At 40.0% G+C, this 26,934-nt stretch overlaps 1 protein-coding gene across 1 annotated transcript in view; it reads left to right on the plus strand.

The window, feature by feature from the left end:
• LOC100644813 overlaps window positions 1–26,934 on the plus strand; it is a 188,432-nt gene that overhangs the window by 65,357 nt on the left and 96,141 nt on the right. The window contains exon 3 of the mRNA XM_012313052.2: window positions 3,116–3,366. Coding sequence (XP_012168442.1) covers window positions 3,116–3,366 — 251 coding nt within the window. The remainder of the gene's footprint in view (window positions 1–3,115; window positions 3,367–26,934) is intronic.

The following is a 26,934-nucleotide window of genomic DNA, read 5'->3' on the forward strand; positions in this document are numbered from 1 at the left end:
CCACGGGCATAGCGACTGGTGCACGACCGTTTCGGCCAAGTTTCAGCCAGGGTCAGGGACCTCTTTTCGCCCTCTTCTGCCTGCTTTTTTTCGTCGTTCGTTGCCGAGCGTCTCGACGTGACCACGAGGCCACGGGGTGCTGCACCGTCGCGACTCGTAGAGCGTTTAACGAGCGCCTGGGTGACGAGCAGTTCAAACCGTTGAACCGGCGATGATGAACGTTGATAAGGTTTTATGGTCGTGTCTCATCCTGTCGCACCAATCGCGACTGCCACGTCCTCGTATAAACACACACACACACACCTATACAAACACATATACATATACACATAGTTTCTGGCTCACCTCTTTGGGTACACGGCGAGTTACGACCGTGTGCGACTCGTTTACTGAGTATCGCCGCTCCCTTTTTATCCATCTTGCACCTTGCCCTTCTCATGATTACAAGACAAAGATGTTGCAAAGGTTAGAGCAGAAAATAGAACGAATTTTATTAATTTGATCCTGGATAACGTCGTTACAAGGCTGACGAGAGACGACAGCATCAATTATACTTTGACATATCACGATTATATGTGTACATGTAGGTAGACATAATGTACATACTTCCGTACGAGTAGAACAGTTTCGATCAATGAAAATGAAATGTGTAATAGAATTTGATAGAAAACTGCCTGGTAGAAAAATAATAGTTTATGCAAATATTTTTTATAACCAATGTTTGCAAGTACTTGTAGTAGAACTCTGTATTAGCCACTCTGTATAATTTCGCGATATTTCGTGTATGGAAGCAAAGCTAGCTGAGATGTTGAGCTCAGGACGCTGAGCCAGACTATAAGAAATTTTCCAGCACCGTACACTTCGTGAATAGGGAAAGGACCCTGGCCCCGGAACGTGGAAACTACCCAGGTTGAAATTTGCTGCCTCTGAGTCTTTTTCGCGCATCACGTACGAAATTGACCGAAAACGGCAAGTTAGTCGATACCTTTTGCTACCACGTTGTCGCGCCAACGACCACGCTACGGCTCTGTTGAAAAGCTTTGGCTGTACGTCTGTTTGAATAATTCTTCAGAATGGAATTCGTTCACGCATACTTCAGCTTCGTCAGACTACCATTGTATTTATCGAGCGTGTTACACGATGTTCCTTTCATTCGCGATCATTCACGATTAAACAGCAAATAGTGTGATTTTGAAGGGACAAGTAGGACTCGGTCTATGCAAGGATCTTTCATGATTCTTGGAGAAATGAGATTTGTTTACATGTGTAGCGGCACATGAGTCATAGGACGATCCGGTTCGAGAGTAACTCATGCTGTTGTTTTGCCTGCGAGTATCAACGCCGTTTCTATGAATTGCACTGTCAATACCACTTAATGACAAAATCCACAATCACTTAGTTGTCAGCCCAATACAAGATTTAAAAGTAAACAAACTACGGACGAAACAATATCGTTGTTATGTGTAACCATCGACCGGAATCTAATACAAACTTTCCGGTACCCCACTACCGACCTGCATAAATAGACGAACATGGACTCTAGTACGTTCATAGCCAGTATCATTATAGTGAAACTAACAGTCTAGGAGTCTATCAAGCGGTAGCATCGTGCGAGCAACGATTACGACGTAATATACTAACTCTTTATTTTCTACTTAGAACGATTTTTAGTATATCTGACCATCACAATTGTTCACTCGACTTACTATTAAACAATTCAACGCGTTTAATATTCACCACAGATCGAATTTTCTCCATTAATGTCGCTATGATTTAGATTTCGAATCTACTTGATACACGATCAACATCGCTTGTTATTACTTTTCTTCATGAACTTTCGAACTGAAGGAAATCAAAGAATTGCGATAAAAAATTGTATTTCGTAAAAATGAAGGCAAACATAAGCGTAGACAAAATATAAAATAGTTTCGTTTACCATCTACAATTGTATAAAAATATTACTGTTTATTTTCCGCCTGATGAATAAATAGCAGAAATTGATAAAGTTACAGTAAACAGGGACTACAGACGTAATAAATATATGTAATAAAAATATGAACGTCTCTCGATAAATTTCATAGAAATGAAGTCACTCGTTCGCTCTAGTTTACTCTACCAATGCATCCCGATATCATTTTCTAGAGCCACACTTATCTCGAGTGATATTTCACCAAACAACTTCTAGATCCCCCAGGAAACGGCCTGGGAAGAAACGTTACCGTGGAAAAAAAGCGCTTATCACTTATCACTGTCATACAGATTACGACGTAGACTATTCGCTTCTCGGTTGAGCAAGTATGCGATTGGTCGTTTAGTTTTCGCTCTAACGATTGTGCCGTCGAAATCTTTAGAAATTCTGCTAATTTTACGATAATCTGCAACATATAAAAATTCAATAATTAAGAAAGCCAAGTACACGTACACCGCGTGTATTTCGTCATACGTTTTAATAACAAACGTTTGTTTGATACCGATTCGTATGCGGATAACAATCACAAGTTCTGAGAAAGAATCTTTCGTAATAAAATTCTTCGTTAATTCGATATATTCCGTACGAAAGTTAGTAATTTAATAATCAGTGAATAATAATTCATATTTATTAGTATTAGTATACATATACGTATGCAGAATGGATAACGACAATGAATGTGTTAAACATCGATACTAACGAAAAGAAAAGCGACTTTTGCACTATCATTCTCTGGAAAATACCGTAGATGTTGGGCAAAATACTAATATTTGAGAAAAGACTATTTATTAAAGAATATTTAACTAATGTTAATTTAAAGAATATTTTATTAAAGAATATTTAAGAAATCATAGAAAATGTTACAAGTATAAAAGGATCATTTTTAGCTGGAGATCAAGAGTCAATTAAACTGCCAATTTTTATGTGTCTATGGAGAATTTACACAGTGCACGTGATATAGAAAAAAAGAAAAAAAAAATACATAAAATATTAAAATTTCTATTTATGATTCATTTCTCTAACGATATTCGTAAAGATATAAATTTGCATAAATAATCGTAATTTATTATCGTAAATTATTATTATTTCCATAGAAAATTAGACAATTAGAGCTTCGAATTTTCAATTAGAAATTTCTGTTGACAGTGAACGCGAGTAGCTACATAGTGTCAGTGGTGCTCGTCTTGGTAGTCGGGGCACTGGTGGGTGTCCTGGCGACGGTATCTCATCATCTTCATCATCGTCGACTGCTACTGCACGAGCCAGCCTCCGCCTCGATCTTGCATCACCATCGGCAACATCATCACCGCCATCACCATCATCATCGTGAGGAACTCCCAGCGTCGCATCAACGACGTCTCCTGCTGCAGGACCACCACCGTCACCCTGGCACACCGGTGCGTGAGTTCTTTTCCATCACTTTTTTCCTTTTTTTTATCCACATGCAAACACGTAATTTTACGATATTAAGATAGCTATGAATTCATTTTGAACAGTGATAATCGCACTCACCCTGGCAAACCGGTGAGTCCTTTCTCTTTTTTTTTTTTTTTTTTTTTTGTATATAATATCGAGACATTTAGAGAGACTCTTTGTAAATCTTGAAATAATTTTATTTTCAATGTAAAGCTAAAATGTCGTTCGATTTGCGATTATAATATTAAGATATCTAAAAATTCACTTCAAATAAGAGAGAGAGTCCTTGTAGGAAAGAAAAATATTCACGTTACATAGACGCGACGCGATGATTTAGATTGAAACTTGAGTTATTTTGAGTTTACGCCGATAAAAGTTAGAACAACATATGTATATCTAGGGTATACTCACTTTTTTATTAATCTATAGCTATAACTATGTTTTATTATTAGTTTTAATCAAAAACTTAAATATCGTCCAATTCTAAATACATACGATATTAACGTAATTAAAAATTCGAGTGATATTTAACATATGTATATATGTATACGATCAAGACTGAAGATGTTCTTTTACATCATGAAATTCTCAATTCAAGAAACTTACTTTAATTAAATAACAAGCTGACTGCAAGTTTTCATGTCTATGCAATTATTATGTTGAATGATTACTCGATTCTATTACAATTTCATCTCATTTTTTGTCTAAATGCGTTCGACTAAATATAAGACACAGTTGGAAGGATGACGATAATGTTCGCGAATCAGGTCAAAAATCAACGTTTCAGTGGATGAAATGTTTATCATCAGAGAGAATCGTATCTTCTATCATCTTGTTATCGTTTGACTTAGAGTTCGCCGCTACTGCATTATGAATTTACGATATTCCATTATCGATACGATCAGGTGTATAAATATCCAGCGATGATCTAACAACTATTACTCCTAATATAATCGATGCTCTTTGAAACGTCACTGACATCGATGATTTACGATATCTCGAAGCAAGCTTCAGCTTCGCCACGAGTGAATTATGCGCTTTGAACAACTTTATATAATTCTATTTTCTTGATTAATTAACATGCTTCGGCAATCTTAACACTGTAGAACATGTTCTGCATTTTAAATTCGCGGAATGTACACTTCATAAATCAATCAATAATGCGCAGAATATTTTTATAGAATAAGTCGATCTTACGATGCATAAGATAAACGTAAGAAGTTATTACTCGCTCTAGTAAATATTAACCATATATTCAACGTAGCTTGCAGCTTGATAATTGTGAGAATAACGGTAATCTGCAATCTATTAACCTGTTAACCGAGAGGGGCGAATTAATTCGTCGTTAGGATTCTAAGTTTTTTGAATATCGAAATTTCTTTATTCTCCTCTTTCTGTCTCTTTCATTTAGATAGAAATTAAAGAAAATTAACGGCCGATAGAAATACAAATGGTAAGTGATAAGTGAGATTAAGTGAGATAAGTGAGTAATGAGGTCATAAATCTAACTATTAATCAACAACGGCGATTGTATAATGGGTTTTCAATTTGTATAATGGGTTTCTCTAATGTATCCGTAATCTCAATACATTTCTCATACTTTGATAGGACAGTAACCTATGCTCGATGTAAATTTTTTTAATAACGCTGCATTTTTACTCAACCTGCGTTTTATACGCTCATTCGTTGTTTCATTCTTAACACGTTCGCTGCTATTCGAACTTCATACGTTTTTCCATGGGAGTCGCGATAGATCGAAAAATATACTACACCGCATCGTTCAATCTTCCCCAAATATTACACAAATATAAAATTATATTTGCGCAATTTTTAAGCGTTTCGTATCGGTGAAAATATTTCAGTTCCTCGAATTTTCCTTATTTCGATCGTCGTAAATCTATTTCGATAAGCTTCGCCGTTCACCATCGTGGCAATTAACGCGCCAATGGGTCGACACGTGACTAATTTTACACCCAATACGACAATTTTCTTCCATCGACAAATACAATTTCCCATTTGACGAAGGTATTTCGCGAGCGTTGTCGACCTTCGGCGAGATTATTACGCGATTCGTGGAACGTCGAAGGCTGTCTGGAAAAAAGCTGCTGATATCTAATCTCGGTCGGGATGGTAGCGCAGCTGCGCCTATCTAACCCACATGTTTTCCTCTCGGTAGCCGTCTGGAAAACCAGACCACAGTTCTCGCGCCCACATTCCGTACCTTCTCTTTCTCCGCCTCTTTCTTTCTTCCCTTCCTCTACCCTCCCCCACCTCTCTCGCTTTCCCTGTTCAGACTTTTTCTCTACCGCTGCTTTGTTCTTTTTCACCTTTGTTCTCCTCCAGACGAGACTTTCCTTTCCTCAAGGTTTCCCCTTGGCAGAGGTTCTTCTTCTCTCTGTTCACCGGTCGTGTCGCGTCGCGTCGCGTCGCTTCCGCGAACGATTTATTCGCAGTAGACTGCACGGTTGTCCTGGAGCATCCAGGCTTTCTAAATCGACTCTCATATGTCCAGAATTGTGTAACGAATTTCAGGAACGATTTCCATCGCGCTAGTCCTCGATGTTTTGGTGATCCGAGCACGTACGTTCGATCGAGAAATGTTATTCTCGTGGATAAATTATATATCATTGGCTTACTAGAACACCGATAAATATTATATTTCGAGTTTACCTGTTTATTTGTTTATATCGTGTTATTTATTTGGAAATAGGAAGGAGAAAATACAATAGTTCGCTGCGACGTTTGGTTCTGTGATGATGCTAAGGGATAGTCGAGACTTTACCCTTTGCAACTTGTTGACTGATTTTAAACTTGAAAAGTCGTACTTTGCACTACGTTTGCTCGAGGTACTTCGTTTCGATCAAAGAATCGTCGATCTTCTGACATCTCTTATTTCCAGAATTTTTAACACGCGGGGTGAGATTTGCGACCAACGGTGAATTATTCCGTTTAAAATTTTATCGATTCATAAATACCACACAATTTTTCTACCGTAAGAGAAAATCGATATCGCTAACCCCGATATTATTCAAAGTTGAGCAGTACAAGAAATCTTTTGAAAAACTGCATGGCAACGTTTGCAAAGACCATTCAACGCACAATTTGCAGTAAGCCAATTAACCCATGCAGTCTTGAGTTTCAACCTTGAAGTCTTCTCATCGATAATCAATACCTAAACGCTATACGCCCTTTTCCCTTTCTTTTCTTAAATCCTCGTCCGTTTCTCTTCCTTCGCTTTGTTCCATCTGTTCAACTGGTACCGACGAAACTCCCCTCCTTTCTGTTTCCTCCAGGTCATACCGCAACCTTTTTTCCCCGAAGCGAAGGAGAGAAGCGGTCCTTCGTCGTCGCTTGCACAAAAGATTTATTTGCAGCAGACGCGACAAGAGCTGATAACATCAACGTCGGAAACACGGAAGGAAAAGAGAAAGCTCGTGAGAAAGAGAGAGAGAGAGAGAAAGAGGAAGTGGAACGGATAGAGAGGGAACGTCCCTGATTCGATTTGTCTCGCGCTACGACGTGCTTATGTCCCTGACGTCGGACTTCCGGGACACGGGACGTATTGTTTGCCTCCGAGGACGGTTGTCGTTGTCGTTGCATCGCCGACGCTAGACGTTATCGATCTACCATTCGCCTCGGTATGCTTACGACCGCGAACTCGTACACGTAAATAGAAATTAGTCGATAAATTTTCGGTTGAAGCTCGGGACCAGGCAAATGGCCACCGGTGGAGACCTCGATCGATTTAACCGAAACGCCGCATCGCGCCGCGCCGTGACACGTGACGCGCTTAAATCTTCACGCACGTGGCAATTTATATGGAAGTTTGGAGAGCCGGACGAAATTTCATGTTGGTTGAATGGTTTAGGAAATGCTTGGAAAATTACAGGTACGTTGATAAGCCAGTCGGCGGAAGATCGTAAAGGAAGATGGTCGAGGAAGGAAAAAAAATGAATTATATTCACGTTAAAATTCACTTGCAAATTACTAAGATTTCCTGTTTATCGAAATTCCCAGCTAAATCTGCGCGTATCTTTTCACTCCCTTCGAAACTTTCGAAATATTGCACATCGTAATATCAAGATATCGCTTGTTTTCTTTATTACACGTAGCCCTCTCGGACTTTGATCGACATTTCACTTATTTTTTAAAGTTTTGCGACCCATCTCTGGGTCTAATAAATTGTTTTTATTTTCATTTATGAAAATCAGGAAGAACTCACGAACAAGATACGTATACTTGTACGAAACTTCGTTAATTGTTGGAACACAAAACCATCCAATCTGAATCGTAGACTGAATTGAAAAGACTGGAATGGTCGAGTAACGAAGCTTCTCAAATCGATGCTATCCCTGGATAGTTTCACTGAACCATCGTATCCCAGGCATTTTCCCGGCTAACCCGTGAAATCTCGCCATGGTGGATTAGCCCCGAAACCCCGTGGAACGAAGGTCGTTCGAGAAAGTTGCCAGTTGCGGGTTCTGTCGGCTCGTCGAAGCAACCCAGGTCCGCCCTCCCGTTTCGCGACCATTGTTATTCTAGATTGCATTGCAAATTAGATCACGGACTGGCGTCACCCTTCTACCCTCTCGTCTCGTCTCGGCCTGCTCAAGTTGCAACATCGTCGTACCTGGACTGGTTTCTCGCTACGAGATTCCTCCCTCCACGTAAACCACCTTCCATCCCTTTAGCTTGTATTTACGCCATTCCTACCCTCCCTCCCCCCACGTTCTTGCAAAGAAACGAACCGCGTTGCAAAGATCGTGCACACGACTACGGGCTACCGCCAATTCGCGTGGAAACTTGGCAAAGAAAGAAAGCGAATTGTTTTCGTCGAGGGCCAATTTACCTAGCCACCCCTTCTGATTTTCTTCGCCGCTTCCGAGATAATTGTCAAATTGTATTTTCGAGGACGTGAACCGAATCGGGCAAGATTTCTTCCGATTTTAACAGGTTTAGGCAATTCTTTTTTGACTTGGAGATATTTAGGTGGGATATCTTTTTTTATTAACGTTCTTTTAGATATTTTTATAAGACGGTAGCCTCCATTGGTCGTGCTTTATGTCAAATATATTGTTACGTCCGGTGACTCTTTACATAAACCAGAATCCACCCCTCGGTCAAGACTAAGGAACTGTCATAAAAAGTAAGCATTTTTATTTTACTGTCAAGGCTCTTAATTGTATAAAACATCTTCAAGACGAGATGTTCCTTATGGTTATTGTTCTATCAGGTAGAAAATGAGAAAGTTGGGTTTCTCCCATGTTCAACGATCATTTCCACCCACAAGCGACCGGTGGTGGGACGACCAACCGCCAGTTTTCCTCTGCGACAACATCGTCACGGAACTTCACTGGTTTATCATCCCTAGATCAGTCAACATCTCTTGACTGGGTTTCATCCGTTGACGAGTCAATGACTTGACTGGTTTCTCATTCATTGATCAGTCATCAGTTGTAACTTAATATTTACACGCCTCTGAGAATACGTCTACAAGCACCACGCGTAAATAGTGATATCTACAATGTTGTTGGAATAAAGTATACGTTATAACCTGTTACTTCAGTGTTATAATCAGTGAACCACCTATATTATCATAAACGAAATAGAAAATCGACCAATTCGCGACGTCGATTAGCTAATTGTAACGAGAATTTGCGACGAACGGTCGAACGCGTTTATCAAATAAAAAAGCGGTATTTTGTTATCTTCGAACTTAAGAAACCATTCCTTTTCCAACTATATATCTTAGACACCAAGCGACATCAAAATTACGAAACGTAAATTCCAAATGGAAGAAAAATAAGATTTAGTGTTTCGTGATTCTTAACGCAATCCTGTGACTTGAACTTCTTTCGATAATAATATTCGATACGAGGTACATATTGTTCCAACTGTCATATATTAACCGTTACTGTTCAACAAACAAATTCGTCTTGAAATGTAACCAGTCCAATCAAAAGAGACATTACTCTCCTTTAGACAGCGCTAACGACAAAGTACTCATGAACGATAGCATAAAACAGCAATTAGTACGAATGTCAGCCTCGATCTAAACGGACGACGACGACTAAGATGCACTGAAAAACCTGAGAAAGAAAGTCAAATCATCGATTGAGTCGAAAACGTTTAATTTTCCTTTCACGTGGCGAAGAGTCGACTCATATCTGTCAGCGTCGACTCTTCTATACTCCATACTTTATGATCATTATAGGGGAAATGCACGTGTCAAGATCGACGTCTCGTGAGATGTCGATCCATTTCCAAGAATATTGCATCGTCGATAACCGGAACTACATATGTGTCATCGGAGTTTAGGCTCGATGGCGGCCTTGAGTGTCGATACTCTTGATGTCTGAGGTACTGGCACGGCTCTAGAGTTGCGGTGCTTAGAGCTTTGGTATCCAACAAGGAACCCGACGCTCTGCTTTTGTTACTCGGGCTCACGGTGCTCCGTAGCATGTGAAAAGCAATAAGAGTTTTCTGAAAGGATCTGGCCATTGAATGGGCAGATCGACGAATCCTCTGGCAAGAAGATTGACAACGAGTTTAAAAACTGAACACCTGCGGCAGAATCTTTGCGAGATTCAGGTTTTCCTAAGTATTTTCCGGAGGTACGTGTTCTCTGGATGATCCCATCCGTGTGAGAAAAAGCAAACGTGATATCGGTACGACTCGTAATCGATATCGTTCGACGCTGGTTCTGAAATGCATCTCTGTATTCGACGACTTTATTCGTCTGCTTGCGGTTCGTTCCACGGATCTGCGAGGTCCGTGGAAGCTTTAAGGCAGTTTAAGAGATCGTTGGGCTCGTTCCTATCGTATACTTGTGTTAGCCAACTCCGATAGCTAGCGGTACGCTGGAAATGGAATTTTCCAAGTGTTCGTCTGGCACGTGACCCGAATACGCCGGCTCCCTTCTGTTTTCTGGCGCGAGAGGAGATGCTCGACACGTGGAAGTGAAAGGTCGGATTTTCGTCGAACGTCAAGCTGTTCCGACGTTCCGACCGGAAGAAATCGGGAATCGTCGAATCTTTCCTCCTTTAACCACGATTTTTACATCGTACTGGGAACAAATTTATGGGTGTGGACTTGCTCGCGTGGAAAAATGCTTTTCACGGTCTGGCTTGGAATTTATTTTACTTTTCTGGAGGGAAGGAGCTGGATTAATTGCTATTGTTGACAGCGATTGGATTTTCTGTATCGTTTCTACAATTTTATTAGTTGTACATTGTATTAACTTTTTCTAAGACACTCGAACTTGACCGATTCATGCCGAAATTCTATTTTATCGTTCGTTTCTGACTTTTACGAAGTACATAAATTCCGCGATACTTAGAAATATTTTTTCTCTGTTGTACGATAATTCGTTGAACCATATGTTCGATATTATGTTCTGTTTTCAGCAAAAAAAAAAAAATTTCTTTCCGAAATCTCGGTGTAAAATTTCGCCTAGGACGAAGGATTCCACTGTATCTAACTGTATGCGCTATACATTGTTCTCTCTATTTATGTTATAACCAGATTATTTATCGGGTACTCTGATTCTTTATGACCGGCGCATACTATTATCCAAGTAAAGAAATAACGTTCCTTTCGATGTTTTTGAATTTAAAAAAATGGAACGACGTGAATTTTATAACGTTAAGCATTTCCGATGGTATGGTGAAACCGAAAGGATCGATTCGTATGAAAACTTCGCGAAATTGCCAATTTTCTCATATTTCATGCCGGTCTTAAAACAATAGGAAACAATAACCAAAATTCCTCCTATAATCACGATGTACATGTATAATTAATTCTCGGCGGATTTCGCGTAAACAAGAGCGAACATCCCGAGGTCACGTTCATTTCCCAAAACCCGTTCCTCCACGTGGCTTCCTCTTCTAGCTGCTTACCCGCCTCGGACAATCATTGATTTATTCGCTCGAGTAAATCCAGCCGGGGTCGCGCAGCCAGTAATTAAATTTGATTTACGAATAAATAATCGATGTACCCACGCACCGATGATTAATGAGCAAAATTAATACGCGTTCTTAATTGACCCGATTTAATTTCACGTTACGCGTATGTATATAGCCGTATATATACGTCCGACCAAACGAGACAGCCATATCTATGGGTGTGTACATTGAGCCGAAGCAATACGAGAGAATACAAGAAAAAAGAAGAAAGGTATATAGCGAACAAGGGATCGAAAGATAGAAAGAGAAAGAGAGAAGCGAAAGAGAGCAGAAGACTTGAAATGGCTTCCAATTATCCGGCGCGTAACGATATTGGCGATAAAAAATATTAAAAAACAAACAGAAGAAAAAAGAAAAGGGAAGAAGGAGAAAGGTGTGTCGTGGCAAGTAATGAGTGGATTTTTCTGGCAACGCGGTCGCTGTTTGTTCTTTGCGTTTCTTTTCGATACGCTAACGTCGCGACGCTTTTAACTTGAAATTCTCGGATTTTAAGAATTCCGTACTATTCCGACTATTCCGTAGGGATATTTGCGGAGATAAAGGAATTCACGTAACGTAGGTTATTTCATTTCATGGTCATCGGTTGAATCGAGCGTTTACAGTTTTGGCGGGAAAATTCAGAGGTCGAGGGACGAGGAATCGATGTTTACGAACGATCGATCTCTCGAATCGCATAAATTTTCGAAGACTTTGTAGCGATACGAAGTTTGATTTCGGTTCAGAAATTCGTCGTTCTCGTCGTTTCTTCTGTTTCCTGTAATTTCCGAATAATAATGCACGAGTCGAACGATCCGAATTCGCGACATAATTAACGATGATTCTACGAATGTAGGAACGTGCGTACACTTTAGACCTTCCAAATTCCAGCTGACCTTCCCAACCCAAGATGGCCGCCACGTTGGCGGTGGCTGCCCGAGGGGGCAGGTGGGCAGAAGTAAATATTATGTCTAGCGCTATAGCGGGAGTCTCTGGTTGCGGCAAACTGCGATTGTTTTTCTCCTACCTGCCTTTCCTCTCGTCTGAACCTGAACCATGAAACGGTTCGTGGTTCTGCCCAGACGAAACTTCATTTCGCGATTCATCGATCCATCGATCGATCGATCTCTTTCCCCGTAATTTCTTTTCATACAAATATTTGTTTTACCGTTTACCTTTAAAACAGCCGTCCATACGCAAAACACCAAATGATACAAACGATTCTTAATCTTCGTACTTTAATAATTGTACCAATGAAATTTCAAAATGTTTCGCATAAAACGCTACAATTTAATATGTTTAACGTTTGATATAAAAACCAGTGTGTTTATCACGACATTTAAACACCGATCAATTAGAAATAAATACGTATATCGACGTTCGTATCGCTTACTATCGTTTAGTTCGTGTCATATGCGCGATACAAATTTGATACTATGGAAATTAAGTATAGAGAATAAAAATCTGATAAAAAGAGCGCTTAGAGCTATAGAAAATATGTACACGTGCCAATGTACATTGTATTTGTAACCATTTATACCGTAACCTGTCGCGTGTGCATACACGTACATTCGTAACGTGTCTGTGTAAAAGCGGTCGAACAGTTTCACGAGTCTGTGTAGTTGTCTCATCGTTTGTACATCGTTTTACAGGAAAATTGTCAAGCATCTCGATCTGAAATCCCTTCGAGACGGCTATCCCACGCTTTCCCCAAACTCCATCGGCGCGCTTTCGCCCAGATGGCTGGCAGCGAGGCTGTTTACGATTCCTCTCTCGAGAGACGCGGCTCAGATTTTTCTCGTTTCACGGTAGCCGCGTGTCAGCTCGCAACACCGTCGATCATGATTCTACGAGTTGCAACGAGGTGCGGAGGCGCACCAAGTTTTCCTCTCTCTCTCTCTCTCTCTCTTTCTTTTTTCTTCCGCGAGATCTTTTTTCTCGTTCACGTCGCGATCGCGATGTTCTTAGGAATAATAATAGCGAGCGTGCTCTCTTAGAAGGAAACTACGTGTAGCAAGAACCCGAGAAAGACGTCAGAATAGGAGGGAGTCACGTACACGGCGGTCTCGTCTCACCTTCGAGAAAACCTTCCTCGTCGTCGCGACTATGTGGCGTCGTCTCGCGAACGCGTTTTTTTCACACCGATTCTCGCATTGCGTTCCTCTACGCTCTAGACACCAGCTAGACTCTAGCTCGCGCATCTGTTCTCGTTTTGTTCTATACACAGATCGCAATTTTCCTCGTTCTAACTTTCTACGTTTGTGTGTTGTTCCGCGTGGACGCACCTTGCAGCACCCGATGCTTCTTCCTTCTTTTTCTCTAGTCTTGTTTCTTAGGATTCTATGAGTTTCTTGCGTTCGTTGCTCTGATACGTTTAACGATAAGATTTCCCCACACAGATTTTCCACGGAGTATCTTCCAACGATCGTCGCGTTTAGCGGAAAATTCTTTGTTTTCAAGGATGTCGTAGATATCGCATTTATTGCAGAGTACAGTGCATTTACTTGTATCCGTCTTCTTACAGTCTCGAGATCAGGCCGATGACGGAGGAATTGTTAAATTTTCGAAATTCTATTTCGAACATGATCTGATCAGATGTCCAGATGATTTGGTTCTGGACCTTGGATTTTTCAGGATGAAATTTGAACCCTCGAGAGTTCTTGAAGCGTACATTCAATCTTTAAGTTAAGAAACATTTGCTGACAGTTTGGAAAGTAATTGTATTTTGCAATTGTAGTTCATCGGCTGGAAACAAGTAGACGAAGATTCCTATGTCTTTCTCTTGCTTAATACGAATATTTAGAAAATAAAATCTGACTGAATAAATACAATTTAGGTGAAATTTGTGTTACTTGATATTAATTTAGATTCTCTACTATATACAGTAAGTTTATCAACAGCTCTTATTGTAGGTACAGACTATAGGACTGATTTTTCATCCCTTGACGAGTCTTGACTGGTTTCTCGTTCATTGATCAGTCATCAATTAAAAAAAAAAGGTACAGACTATAAAATAAGAACAAAATAAATGCATATACTCTGAAACACGTTAACTCTAACCATTACACGATAGTTACCTATGATTCAACAGTCTCAATTAAACGTTAAACTCGTCCAAAAATGACATAAAAATATTTCATCGAAAAAGAAAGAATGTCCAACACATTGAACTTTCTTTACTCGAACGATACGTAAGAAAAGAGGGTTATTTTCTGTAACTTGTGCCATCTATGATCGATCATCGGGGATGGCCATGTGGCACGGAACGTGTTAAGTTGAGTTACTCATCGATTAGCGAAACGACTGGTCGACGAGGGCGTCACGAGTCACGAGCGCGTTAATTTGCACGTGACGAGAATTGGGAAAGCACAGATCGACGAAATCCCCCGTTGTTTTCGAGTACCTCCCACCTGACGCGTTCCGGTTCGCGGAAATCACTTGTTTAACCGGGCGTCGCTTTTCGGTTTCTTGGCTTTCATTCGCACGTGAGCTCACTATTCTTGTCGCACACAAGTCAGGAATTATCTTGGAGACGGTGTGTCAATGTTTTTGTTATTACAGAAGCGCGACCGCTTTTTTAAATCGTTCATAAATAAAGCTGTGAGTCAGCTCGACGAGCAGGCGGACAAATTTTTATCTCACGCGGACGTGGAAACGAAACGACGCGACGACGCCTCGTGGGAAAAATCGTGCGTGAATTGTCGCCCAGAAATCCTACTTTCGCTCCTCTTTATTAATCTTTCGTACAGAAATAGAACATTTTTTGAAGATCTTTCAAAGCCGTGTATTTAGGAAGCTTTATTTTAGAATTTAGTGACGTTGAATTCTTTTCGCGAACGTCGTGGATAATGTTGCGATCGATTTTTGTGACATCAAAAGACTCATTCTTCGTGTTAAATGTACGAGAGTATATTTTGATATTTTTCTTCAAACAAGATATATCCTACTCCTCGTGTATGTTGTGTATAATCGCCGAAGAACCGTCTGATCATTTTTAAAACAAACTTAAAATGTCTTTTTTTTTTTTCTCTTTTCGCAACTCGAAATCTTATCTCCTTTCACCGCCAATCTCAAGCATTGAGTCTTACCATTGGTACATTCGCCACATTCGAAATTCATACTATCCGAAAATATATGTACATACGTACGTATGTACGTTCACATGAAAATCGCATTCTCACAAATACGTGTATCGTCATACGTGTAGGTGAAAGAGAATAACTAACAAAGACTGTTGTATAACGAATATGCATCATCAAAGTGGAACGTATCATACTCTATGCATAATCACGATTAGCAAGCTCATACAGACCTAATGAAATCACTGTTACGTCAAATTACCTGCTGTTACGTACGTGCACAAGTCTCGAAACAATTCTTTGATAAACGAGATTTTTCAAATTTCGAATCCAAGAAAATTGATAATTTCTTTGGCAAATGTCGATGATTGGAAATTGCTGAATTTTGACCAAAGTCAAAGAATTCTCGAGAATCTAAAATTCTGCAGAGTTCTTCCCAAAGATTGATAGTGTATGTAACAGTATGTATAACAGAATCTGATCGAAAGGTTATCAGTTTGCAGCTATCACGAGATTCTCGACATCGTTCGAATTTTCATGTGGAACCTGTTCTCACGAGGGTCGACACGTGCTGGTTCTTCGCAGATCATTTACACGACTCGCCGTAACAAATCAATTCACCGACGTAGTGGCCAATCGCGACGCGCGAATCCAGCCATGTCGTTTCATTTCTCACGTCAGTTCCGCCAATCGTGCCTTGGACGATAATTTTGCCTGTGGAAGCGGCCGATAAACCCTCTCTCCTTTCTCTCTCTCTCTCTCTCTTTCTCTTTTAGCCCAGGATATACAATAATATGCATCCAATGTACAGACAGTATCTACATACAACGAGTCTCAACTATATCAAACAGACGCAGATGAACACAAACGGAAGGTTTGATGGATGGTGTTGTTGTAGTGGCTAAAGTTCACTTGCAAATTGCGATATTGTAATTGTGACGTTGTCCAATTCGAAAAATTGTAATTTATATTTGAGATATATCGTAATAATAGGAACTCTGTATTTCTGATAGATAATCAGAATTTTATATTTCTAATGATGAGATTGTACGCGTATGCAATCGTACTGTTATTAAACCTAGAACTATACCATTGCGTTTCTTCGGTATCTTTGACCGATAGTTCTGGTGTTAAGGTTTTTACATAATTTCGTTGAATGTCCTCGGCTTCTGCAGTTTGTAAATTTTCACGCATGCTCGCGGCCTTTGCGTAATGTTGTGGGTTTTCCGGGTTGATTCGCTTACGATATCAGGATGTGTACACGTGCTAACACATCATCGGCTCGATTTGATTTCTTTTCTATAACTTTAGACGCTCGGTGTTCGAGACATATAGCGTCTAATTTGTTTATAACGAGACGTATCTCTATATTTAACGACGTATTCCAGTTTACTTTGTTTCGCTTGCAATTTCATCTTCGAGACTCTGTAACTCTGTTCTATCTGTTACATCGTGTTACATTATATGGTATATCGTATCAAGGGCCAATGCCTGTTAATAAATATCAACAATAACAGCAGTAAACGTTAGAAATACGAATCTACCAAATCGCGCATATCGTCGCAATAGCAAAATCCGAACAGCTTTGTATCATTTGGAGTGCAAACGTACATTGGACCTAATGCAAACGGCGAGATGGTCGGTTCGCTGTTCACGCGACAAGCCTTCGGGTTCGATGCATCGCGCTAAGTGCAAAGGGAAGCAATGACCTGATTTGAAATTTATTACATTTGGGCGGCGTCCAAGTGCGGTGGTGCATCGACGCGAGTTCGGCTGCCAAAAGCAAACGGGACGGGCCAGCAAGCGGTGCATCGAACGAGGAAATGAAAAAAAAAAAAGGAATCAGCAGGAAAGAGAGGTCGAAAGGAAAAAATGCACAAAATGATTTCCTTGCGTGCGTCTGCCGTCCCGCGAATTCTTTGGCGCATCTCTCAAGCTCCGGTGCCACTAGTTTGCCGCATGTGAAACGTCGTTTCTCCGAATACAATTTTAACCACGTCGTAGTTGTTTTTGAAAAATCGGAAAAGTTTCCCACGTGCTTCGCTGTGGTTTCTTAATGATCGACCGCACAGTTTTACTATTTTAGGTTAACAAGAAAATAAGAGTTGAATTTCTCAGCCAACCTACCGATTCTAGCTGTTTTGGTTTCTCTGAGTTAAATAATTTAATCGCAGGTTAATGTTTTATTTTGAATAATGGCTTGTCGAAGAAACCGATGTTAATAATTTAGAAGGTTTCCAACTTTCTCTTCTAAAGGAACACCAGTCACGTTCCCACGAACTTTTATAGTTCTTCGAACTGGATAAGCGATAGCAACAAAGCCAATTAGTTCAACCGATGCAACAGCGATTCAAGTTGCAAGTGATCGTCTGAAACTTAAATAATTAGAAACACACTTTCTTAGTAAGCACGGTCCTTACATCGGGTTCGCGACTCTATCGCCCAAGTTACCGGCCAACTCATTATTCGTCGTAAGACAGTGGGTACACGGTGTTCCTGTAGTTACGAACCCACGTTTCTCAGGAACAATATTCAATGATAATATTCAAAGTACAAGAAAAATCTATTTTCTTATAAGGATAAACACAGAACATTGTTCGATAAAAGGTAGCAGTGGCTGACTTACGCCACTGTAATTCTCAAGCTGCCGTATTACGTCCAACTCAATGTCACTATTGTTATATCGCTACTAATCGTTCGAAATTCGTCATACATTCAGCCCTGCACAAAACACCATAACACACAGACACACATATATAAATTCAATTCGTCAAAATCATCAGCAACCAAAAACGCAAGAAACGCAACAGAAAAACACAATAAGCTATGTGGTGAAGAAGAAAGAAATAGAGAAATAGCAGTAAAGAGGAAAGAAACCTTGTCAAATGAGTGGATAAAAAGAAGGAAGAGGATGAAAGGCTGGCTGAGTCCGCGAGCAAGAATTCGAGGAATTATAAATAAGGCAGAATCCTCTTATTCGTAACCTCGATGAACGCGAACATTCGTGTCTTGTAATCTCGTAGTGGCTTATCCACGTGCATGACTTTTGCTAAGTGGCCTTGAAGCTACCAATCGGCGCGGATTGCCGATTGATCGATTCTCGACGTTAAAACGCGCCGATCGATATTCGCGAACAAATTGGGCAGAGTTACATAGGTTGCGCAAGCAGCGGAATCGGTACCTTCCAATTGGAATGCGTTTTGTCAGCTGGGAAAAATCATCGGTAGAGAATCGTAGAGGATTTGACGTTGTTGGGAGCCGCCACCTCTAATTGCTTTCGATTCTGTCGGACGAACAACAGAACGATGTTAAAAACGACGAGGAACAATCGCACAGTGAACGTTGACCGAGAGAATTATAGGAATTACAGGGTTTTTCGTCGGTTGTTACTTCTGCTTACACGCGCTTACAACAAAGTTTACAGATGTAATCCTAGATAAAAAATATCTCGCGCTACGAAGGATCAGCGCGACACGTAACGATTTTTGTCTTCTTTTATCAAGTCTGCGTTGTTTAGGTGTATCTGGTTAATATTGGATGTTTCTAACGTTTTGATACCTGTATTTGATTGTTAATCGAATTTTCTATTATGTTTTAGTAAGGTAGATATGTTCTGATATATCTTGCAATTAACACCAACTCTTAACATTTATTTAAATATATATAATAATGGAAATAGAGAAACATAAATAATTAGCTTTCTATCTCTATATATGGAAAATATGGTTACAATTTTATTAAAGAAATTCTGTATCCTTTTAGCAATTGATCTGAAATTTTCATGGTTTTAGTAGATTTAGCGTCGATTTAGTGACATGAATATTCCATGTAAAAGTTATATATTAGGTCGTCTGAAAAGTTTCTTTCGTTTTATAAGGAAATAATGGATACATTTTCTGTTTTATATTATTCTATCGGATTACGTATGATCCATTTTATCCTATCAAAATACAGATCACAAAGTTCGACAGATTAGGTTTCATGTTTGTATAAAGATGCGTTGTTGTAAAAGGCGTGTCTGTAAAAGAAAGACACTTTTCGGACGACTTAATACATACGTAGAACGAATCGAAGTTGATTCGATGGACATTTTACGATGCAACGACGAGAATTTGGTAAATACAATTTTTCATTCGATGCAAATATTATCGTTAATTGGTAGTAATCATTGACAATTTTAATAAAGTCACAGAGAAATCTAGCGCTGGTCGCCAAGTGACTGCAGTGGCAGTCGAACGTTGATTAGGGTAAAACCGCAGATGGATGACACAGAATACAATGTCAATTACTATTCGCGCTTAGGAATAAGAATTAGTACTCGCGATTAGAAGGAAAGGGAGTAAATCGTCGATTCGTAAATCAAAGACCAATTTAGAAAAGGTGATCGTAGAAAGGCCAGAACGTTTCGAAAAGTCCAAGACCGAAACCTATATGAAAAGTGAGAAATTACTATATCGATCAACGAAAATTACAATGCGGAAAATTGTCCAACGTTGCTAATTTCCAAAGTGTACGAAACATTTCTCAAGAGAGGAGAAAAATTCAGATAAATTCAATACCAACGAAAAGTGACTCTATTCGAAACTCGTATCAAAAGTTTCAGCAGCATCTCGTGCCTCTTCGTCTTCTTTTGCCACGAGGGCAATGTCCTGCTTCTTTCTAGAACACAACTAATAGTACAAGGCAAGAAAGGGTGTGAACGATAATGACGAGAAGGATATTCACTGTGGGATTGTGGCACGAAATCCAGGTCATCGACGAGACGCGATTTACCTGGCCGTTCACCGGGTCGCCGGTTTAGAAGCCAGACACTGTCGCTCGATCGTCTTACGTCATGGACGTAAACAGCGAGACTCGAGACTTGGCGCTTTGAGACGCTGATGACGTCATAGGGACGTTCCCCAGGTTGACGCAAATGTCTCTCGGTTGGCGAGGCCTCCTGCGGCTGTCTTTATTGCTTTTTCCGGAAATATACTCCGTCTAGACACTCTAGACGCGCACGTCTCTGTGAATCATCTAGTCCAGACGCTGAGGTGTACTCTCTCTACGACGCACGCGACGATGGGACTCTCTGACGCCATTGTAATTCATCGCGTTCCGTTCTCGCAGTCACGGATGAAATTGCCGTTGCCATTGCCGTTTGCGGCCACGAGAAACTTGCACGAAATATTTACAAGTTCGTTGGTTTGGTCTATGTGTGCAATGGAGAAAGGTGAGGAGTCGGTTTCAACGCGAGGAAAGTGAATTGTGTAACGCGGAAGAAAAGTATCTTCATGTAACATCTCTACGACAAATTACGTACTACGTATCGTGTTAGATAGGTGTTTCGCGGTTTGAACTTTCGATTGGCATTATGGGATCATAGATATAAGTGTTTATAGAGTGTTGGTGAAATTGCTTGATTTTAATCTTTATTCACAAGATCAATATCGTATAAAATATAAATAAATTTGTGATTTAGGGATATCATGCGAGTTTGCTATCGATTAGAGTTAAGTTTCCAATTATGAAAGACAGATTATGGATAGAAATTTTCAATTACAGAAACGAGACGCGATATAACAGAATACTCATGAATTGCTAAAAATTCCATTTCATGAAAGTGGTATAGAAGATTAATTGATCCAATACAACAAGCTTCTACATGCTTGCGCGTACAAACCTTATTAAAGCTCTCAAAGAACATCGATTATACCAATACCAATTCTCAAAAAAAAAAAAAAAAAAAGGTAAAAAGGAAATCAATTACATCAGTAAACTAAACTTACACAATCACGTAACAACAACAAACCCATTGATCTCGCATTCCTCGAAACAGCAAAATTCTCTAGGTTAATGACCTAGCTGAATTCCACTGCCACGCGAAATAATCTCCTCCTTTTTATCTGCTCTCCAAAATCGAACATACTTTTAGTATCGCGCATACAACGTCGAACCCTTTCAACAGACACATACTATATCCTCAACGAAAGATCCGTAGGTAGTATCTTTGAAATCTTCGCTGAGCCAAGGGTGGAAATCGCAGACACAAAATTCCCGGAACTATTTGCTCGGTAAGCGCAGTAGCATCCGGCTCGTGACCGCAGTAAAAGTACTCTTACCTCTCTACACAACGATGGTAGGTAGGTTCACCGGTGGAAGTTAAAGCGATCGTTGGCCCGCGGAAAGACGACTGGAACCGCGGCAAAAGCGGTTTTGCTGCACCGAGCCTGTAACCGAGTTCCTGGGTGCGTGTTCTCAGTAGCTCTCTCTCTCTTTCTGTTTCTCTCTCTTCCATTCGCTCTCGTTCTCTCACTCTCTCTCTCTCTCTTTCCCTCTTTCTCTCTCTGTCTCTCGGTAGCCCCCGTGGAATCGATTCGAAATTCCAGGCAGAGCGCGAGGTATCAGCATTTTCCAGGTCGCAGCCACTCCCTTCTAGTCGATCGTCAAAGCCTAGCCGCTTTTTAGCTGCGGCTAGGATCTTACGGATGATCCTGATTTAAAAGCTTCGAGAGAATCTTCGCTTCGATTCGCTCGTAAATTTCCTCGCCGATGTATCAACGCGATTTCTTCACCCCCGGGGAGCATTTGGGGTGAGTGTATCGTTTTGAGGGAAAGCTTGTTACAGAACGGGTTGATGCGAATACACGTGGATGGAGAGGACCGAACACGTTCCTTGTGGACCAGTGTCTCTCAACATGGTTCCAGTCATCATTTTATTTTATAATTATTTGTTTGAGTATTGTCGTATTCGAAGTAACTGGAAATTATCGTTGTTCTGAAATGTTTATTTCTAACGTGTTTTGTGTGAAAGGTATTTTATGTTGTTTCGAACACATATTTTACGATTTTTCGTAAGAAATGCTTTTTCGCATAGTGCTTTCCTTTGCAACTGCATTGGAAGGCGAAAAGTTTTTAAAATACCAGTAGGTTAAATCAGATGATGCTTTTGATAAGCATCTTGCATTATTGAGTATTATTAATATAGATATTTTAGAATACTAGTAATACTAGTAATATTTCATTATTTTAATATTTAGAATATATATTCCTAAGAATATAATAATATTTTACGATCTTGATGTATTTAACGTCGCTTAATATACTTCTCGTACCTGCATGACCCGAAATTTTGAAATATTTAGTTTTACCATATTTTATTTTATATATTACCCACCTATTTTATGAATAAAATGCTCCAAAAAATGAAAAAGATGAGAAACATAAATAAAGAAGGCAGCGACTTTAATATGCTTGATATAAACGCAGTAACTTTCCAAAAAGTAATTTCCGACCATTTTGGAACATTACAGGTTGAGAATCTGGCTTTTAAACCAATCTCGGTTAATTTTGTTTCGTTGATCTTTATCATATCGATTTTGAGATTGTAGTAATCACATCGACGACCGATGGTACGATGAGCAGATCGATAAGATTGATAAGGATAAAATACTCACGTGCTTCGTTGTCGTGTCGCCAGACAAATTAGACTATGACCAAAAGATTCGTGTTTAGAATGAATCTGAGTTTTCAAGTGTCGTGGTATTTATGAGAGTATTCGATTGCTCGATAAGAATAAAGGGAGGGGCGCGATAAATGCGGACTCATAAATTTGCCGTTTTTAAGACGAGATCGTTTTAGGTTCGTGCATGAATTATGTTAGCCAGGATGCTCCTTGAAGTGACGAGCAAACGAAAATCAATACCGGAGAATCATCGTTTATTGGTTTATTTTACTTTAGAACGAATTTTCAATAGCTTTAAGCGTTCACATAGGCGGATGAGATTCTAAAATTTAGAAAACGGGGCCACCTTTTTACATGTTTGCGATTACCATCAACATTGTCTTAATTACATAATTTTTTAAAAACGTTTTAACTTGATCCCTTTTTATAGTCGATTGTCTGGATGGAAACCGAAACCTCACGTTCTACGAGAAATCATCCTTTTTCAACTCGTGCTATAATTTCTGATACACCGTGTATAACCGTAGCTGGTATCATTCTCATCGAACAAAACATTAGATTAAAATATTCTCGCAATTCGAAATTCTAGGGAATACGAAAGAAAAGAAAAGAAAAGATCAAACCTACTGCATTTTGTTACCAACAGTTTACTTTATTTATAGTTTACGTATCTTTGTATGTTTGTACTTTTAAATGTTCCCCAAACGCGTAAAGATTCGTAATCTGGATGCCAGTGAACAGACAACGAACGTTTCATCGGCGGCGGAGAGAAGATGCGTCGATTAAACGTTAAACGGTCGCTGCTATTTTCGCTGGAAGAATTTTTCTGATCGCTAGAAGAGAAACAGGAAAGCCGGATCGTGGCGTAGTCTACATCGACCACGGAAGTGGCAGCTGAACGACGGTAAGGGGTGTGTCGTTCGAGGGAAAATTCGTTCGTCCGGGTGGCCGCATACTGCTGTCACTGGCAGCAGGTGAGATCACTGAATATCAGGATCGAATATCATGGTGGATCTAGCAAGCGAAGAAGTTTCAGATACTGGAAACACACGACGAAGGAAGCTTTCCTCCTTTCACCGCGACGTTTCCGCTTTAAGTGCGACCCAGACAACGGTCGAGTCCAAAAAAAGGTCTCTCGAATCCTGCACCCTTCTGCCGTCTCACCCTCCGTTCAATGACTGAGTATCTGCTCGTGGGAGACTCGAATGCGAACATAAGTAACGAAGTAGTGGAGAAAAGAAGAAGAAGAAGAAGAAGAAAGAAGGTGGTTAGTGGACGAACAGGAGGAAGATAGCGCCTCGGGGGCAGTTTTATTTAAATCGGACTTGGGGAGAAAATGTGAAGTCCCCGGAGGGTTGAGAGACGCAGCCGAATACCGTGTTAAGTTGGCTCGTATATTTTTTCGAATTATTCCAAGGGACTGGGTGTGTAAAACAGATGTGCGATATATGTACCGTGTGGGAGTGATAGAATTTTATCGAGCGAACGAAGAGTGTTTGGGAATGCGGTCAAACGTTGTATATTTCGTAAAAAATTTTACATTGTATCGGGGGAGAGTGTTTGGATTATCTTAGATGATCGAGTGAACGCTGGTTTAGTGTTCTTCTCGGTAGGAGAATGAATCTTCGATGAAACTCGATTTGTTCGTGTTCATATCGTGCACTATCGGTAAAATTATATTTTAAATATCTCCGCTCGATGTGTCGACCATACGACATTCTACGTACTTGAAATTTTAAGCAAATGAACAGAGGAGTTCGATGCCTTTTGAAACATTGAAATTCAGATTGGCATGCCATTGTGGTGGATTTAAATGGCGACACGAGTGAATACTTGCGATGGTCAAATATATTTAAAATCGTTCTATGACTCATGTGCCGCTACACCACCTTAACCAGGCACTTTAAAGCATGGTACGGTGTTAAGATTTTACACCGAATATTCAACGTTCTACAGACTTGAAATGAAAACCAGAAACTGAAAAGAAATAATCGGTTTTTGTGGAACGTTAAAATTTAGATCGATATACCATCTTACAATTAGGTTCTTTCGTATCGAGCGATCTGGAAATGGTTAACGAAGTTGGATAACAACGCGGAAAGACAATTTCAAGGCGCGAAATAAAGTCTGCGCCGATTCAATTACGCCGTGGCTCTTTCGACCGGTCAGCCGGCGAAATGTCTGACAACGGGGTGTGTACACCGATTGCATCCCCCGTCGCGTGCTATTGTCGAAGGTCTCTAGCCGTGTGCTAGCCGATTGTGTACGCGTCGTGCAATCGAATCCGGGGGACCACCACTGGGATTTGCTCTATCGTACGCGTCGTCGTCGAGCACGAGTATCGCGCCGGGGGTGGTTTCTACGATCACTCGGGGGATGCCTCGACACGTGCACCTGAAATTGACGCGTCGATATTCCACGTCTTTTAACCTGGAACACCGAGTATCTTCTCTTTCCGGAATTCGCTTTCTTTTTAGGGAAGGGGGTTAGATATTGTTCGGTCGTAATATGTAATTTTAATATATGTGGCTTTCGTTTATAAGAAATTTGTTGTAAATCCCGATATGCGAATACCATTGTAGTATCCGGTTGGCAACTAAATGGTTGCGGATTTTGTCGATACCACCTAATGACAAAATCCGCAATCACTTAGTTGCCAAACCGATATATGGCTTTCGTTTAAGGAACACGTAATGTTAATTTTAATTTGCTTCGTAATCTTTAGTGTGTTGTTTTTCTTCTTTCATGCGTATATTTTGAGTATAGAACATTCCAAAATGGAACAACTATCGTCGTCTATGATTGAACGAGGGTTAAACTAAATTTGACCTACCGATTTTGGGTTAAGATAATAAATAATAGACAAGAAGTCTTTATAAGCTGTGTATTAAAAAATATTATATAGAGAAAAATGTATGTTGTTGTATTGGGTTGGCAACTAAGTGATTGCGGATTTTGTCATTAGGTGTATCGATATATATTTTGATTACTATGCCCTAAACGAAGATCTATACTCAAAACCCTAATCTTCTAAACAATCTATTCTTCTCTTTGCTTCCCTTTCCTTCCGTCTCTTGCATCTAATTCTCCTTACAAATCAAGAGGTGTAAATCGTCGAAAGGAAATCAATTTTTCACAATGATTTCGTTGATTTATCGAGAGATAAATCTCTCGCCATAACGGAAACTTTTTCCATGGCATTGTGCCTGCTTACAGATTGCGGAGCTGGTATTAACCAGCATGGAGTATTTCGTAATGGTTCGTGAATGGGACATAGCAAACATCCCTCACCGTGTGTAATATGGGGTAGGACCACCTCGGATGTATCGACTGGCAGCAGCCAGATTTCCCTCTCGATTTTCTCGCTTACGCGTCGACCCTGACCCAACGACAGACACGTGTGTTACCCTCACCCTTTGGATACACATGATCTCTCTGTCTCCTTTTCGCTTCGTCATCTGGCTCGTATTGTGCGTATACACGTTCCACTTGCTGCGTAGTTTCCAACGTTTGCGGCTCTTTAAGATTTGTCATGCTTCTCTTCGAATTTTTAGCCTATTGGTTTTACAGAGTTTTTATCGGTATAAATTGGTTGAAATGATTTTATCGTGCAAATAATCTTATATCAAATATTGTTATTGTATCTTAAAGAGTTTGGTAATAGTAGAGTAACGTACGTTTTTATTTCCATAATATTTGTTCCATAAGAACGAGGGTGAAACAAATCTCGAGTTCCATTCTTCTACCCTTTGTCATAGAAATAGAAATTTGTCTAAACATGCTCTCTAATAACACAGAAAACGACACGTACTTATTTTAGTTACTAACGATAATATATATATTCTTCTTGATATATCATTTCAAAACAAGGAGGATCGAACAAATATCAGATTTCTGTTGCTTTGTTCCCTTTCACGAAGATACACAAAGTTAGAGAAACGTGTGTCTACGTAGCCATAACTACCGAGCCAGGCCACGTATAACATCAACCGAAAACGTAACAATTCTCCAGCTTGGTCACACGTACAGGGCAAATTCAAACACATCTCGAGGATGTAAGTACCGAGAAAAGAAACCAGCCGCAAC

Source organism: Bombus terrestris, chromosome 10 (assembly GCF_910591885.1).
Source record: "Bombus terrestris chromosome 10, iyBomTerr1.2, whole genome shotgun sequence".
NCBI lineage: Eukaryota > Metazoa > Arthropoda > Insecta > Hymenoptera > Apidae > Bombus > Bombus terrestris.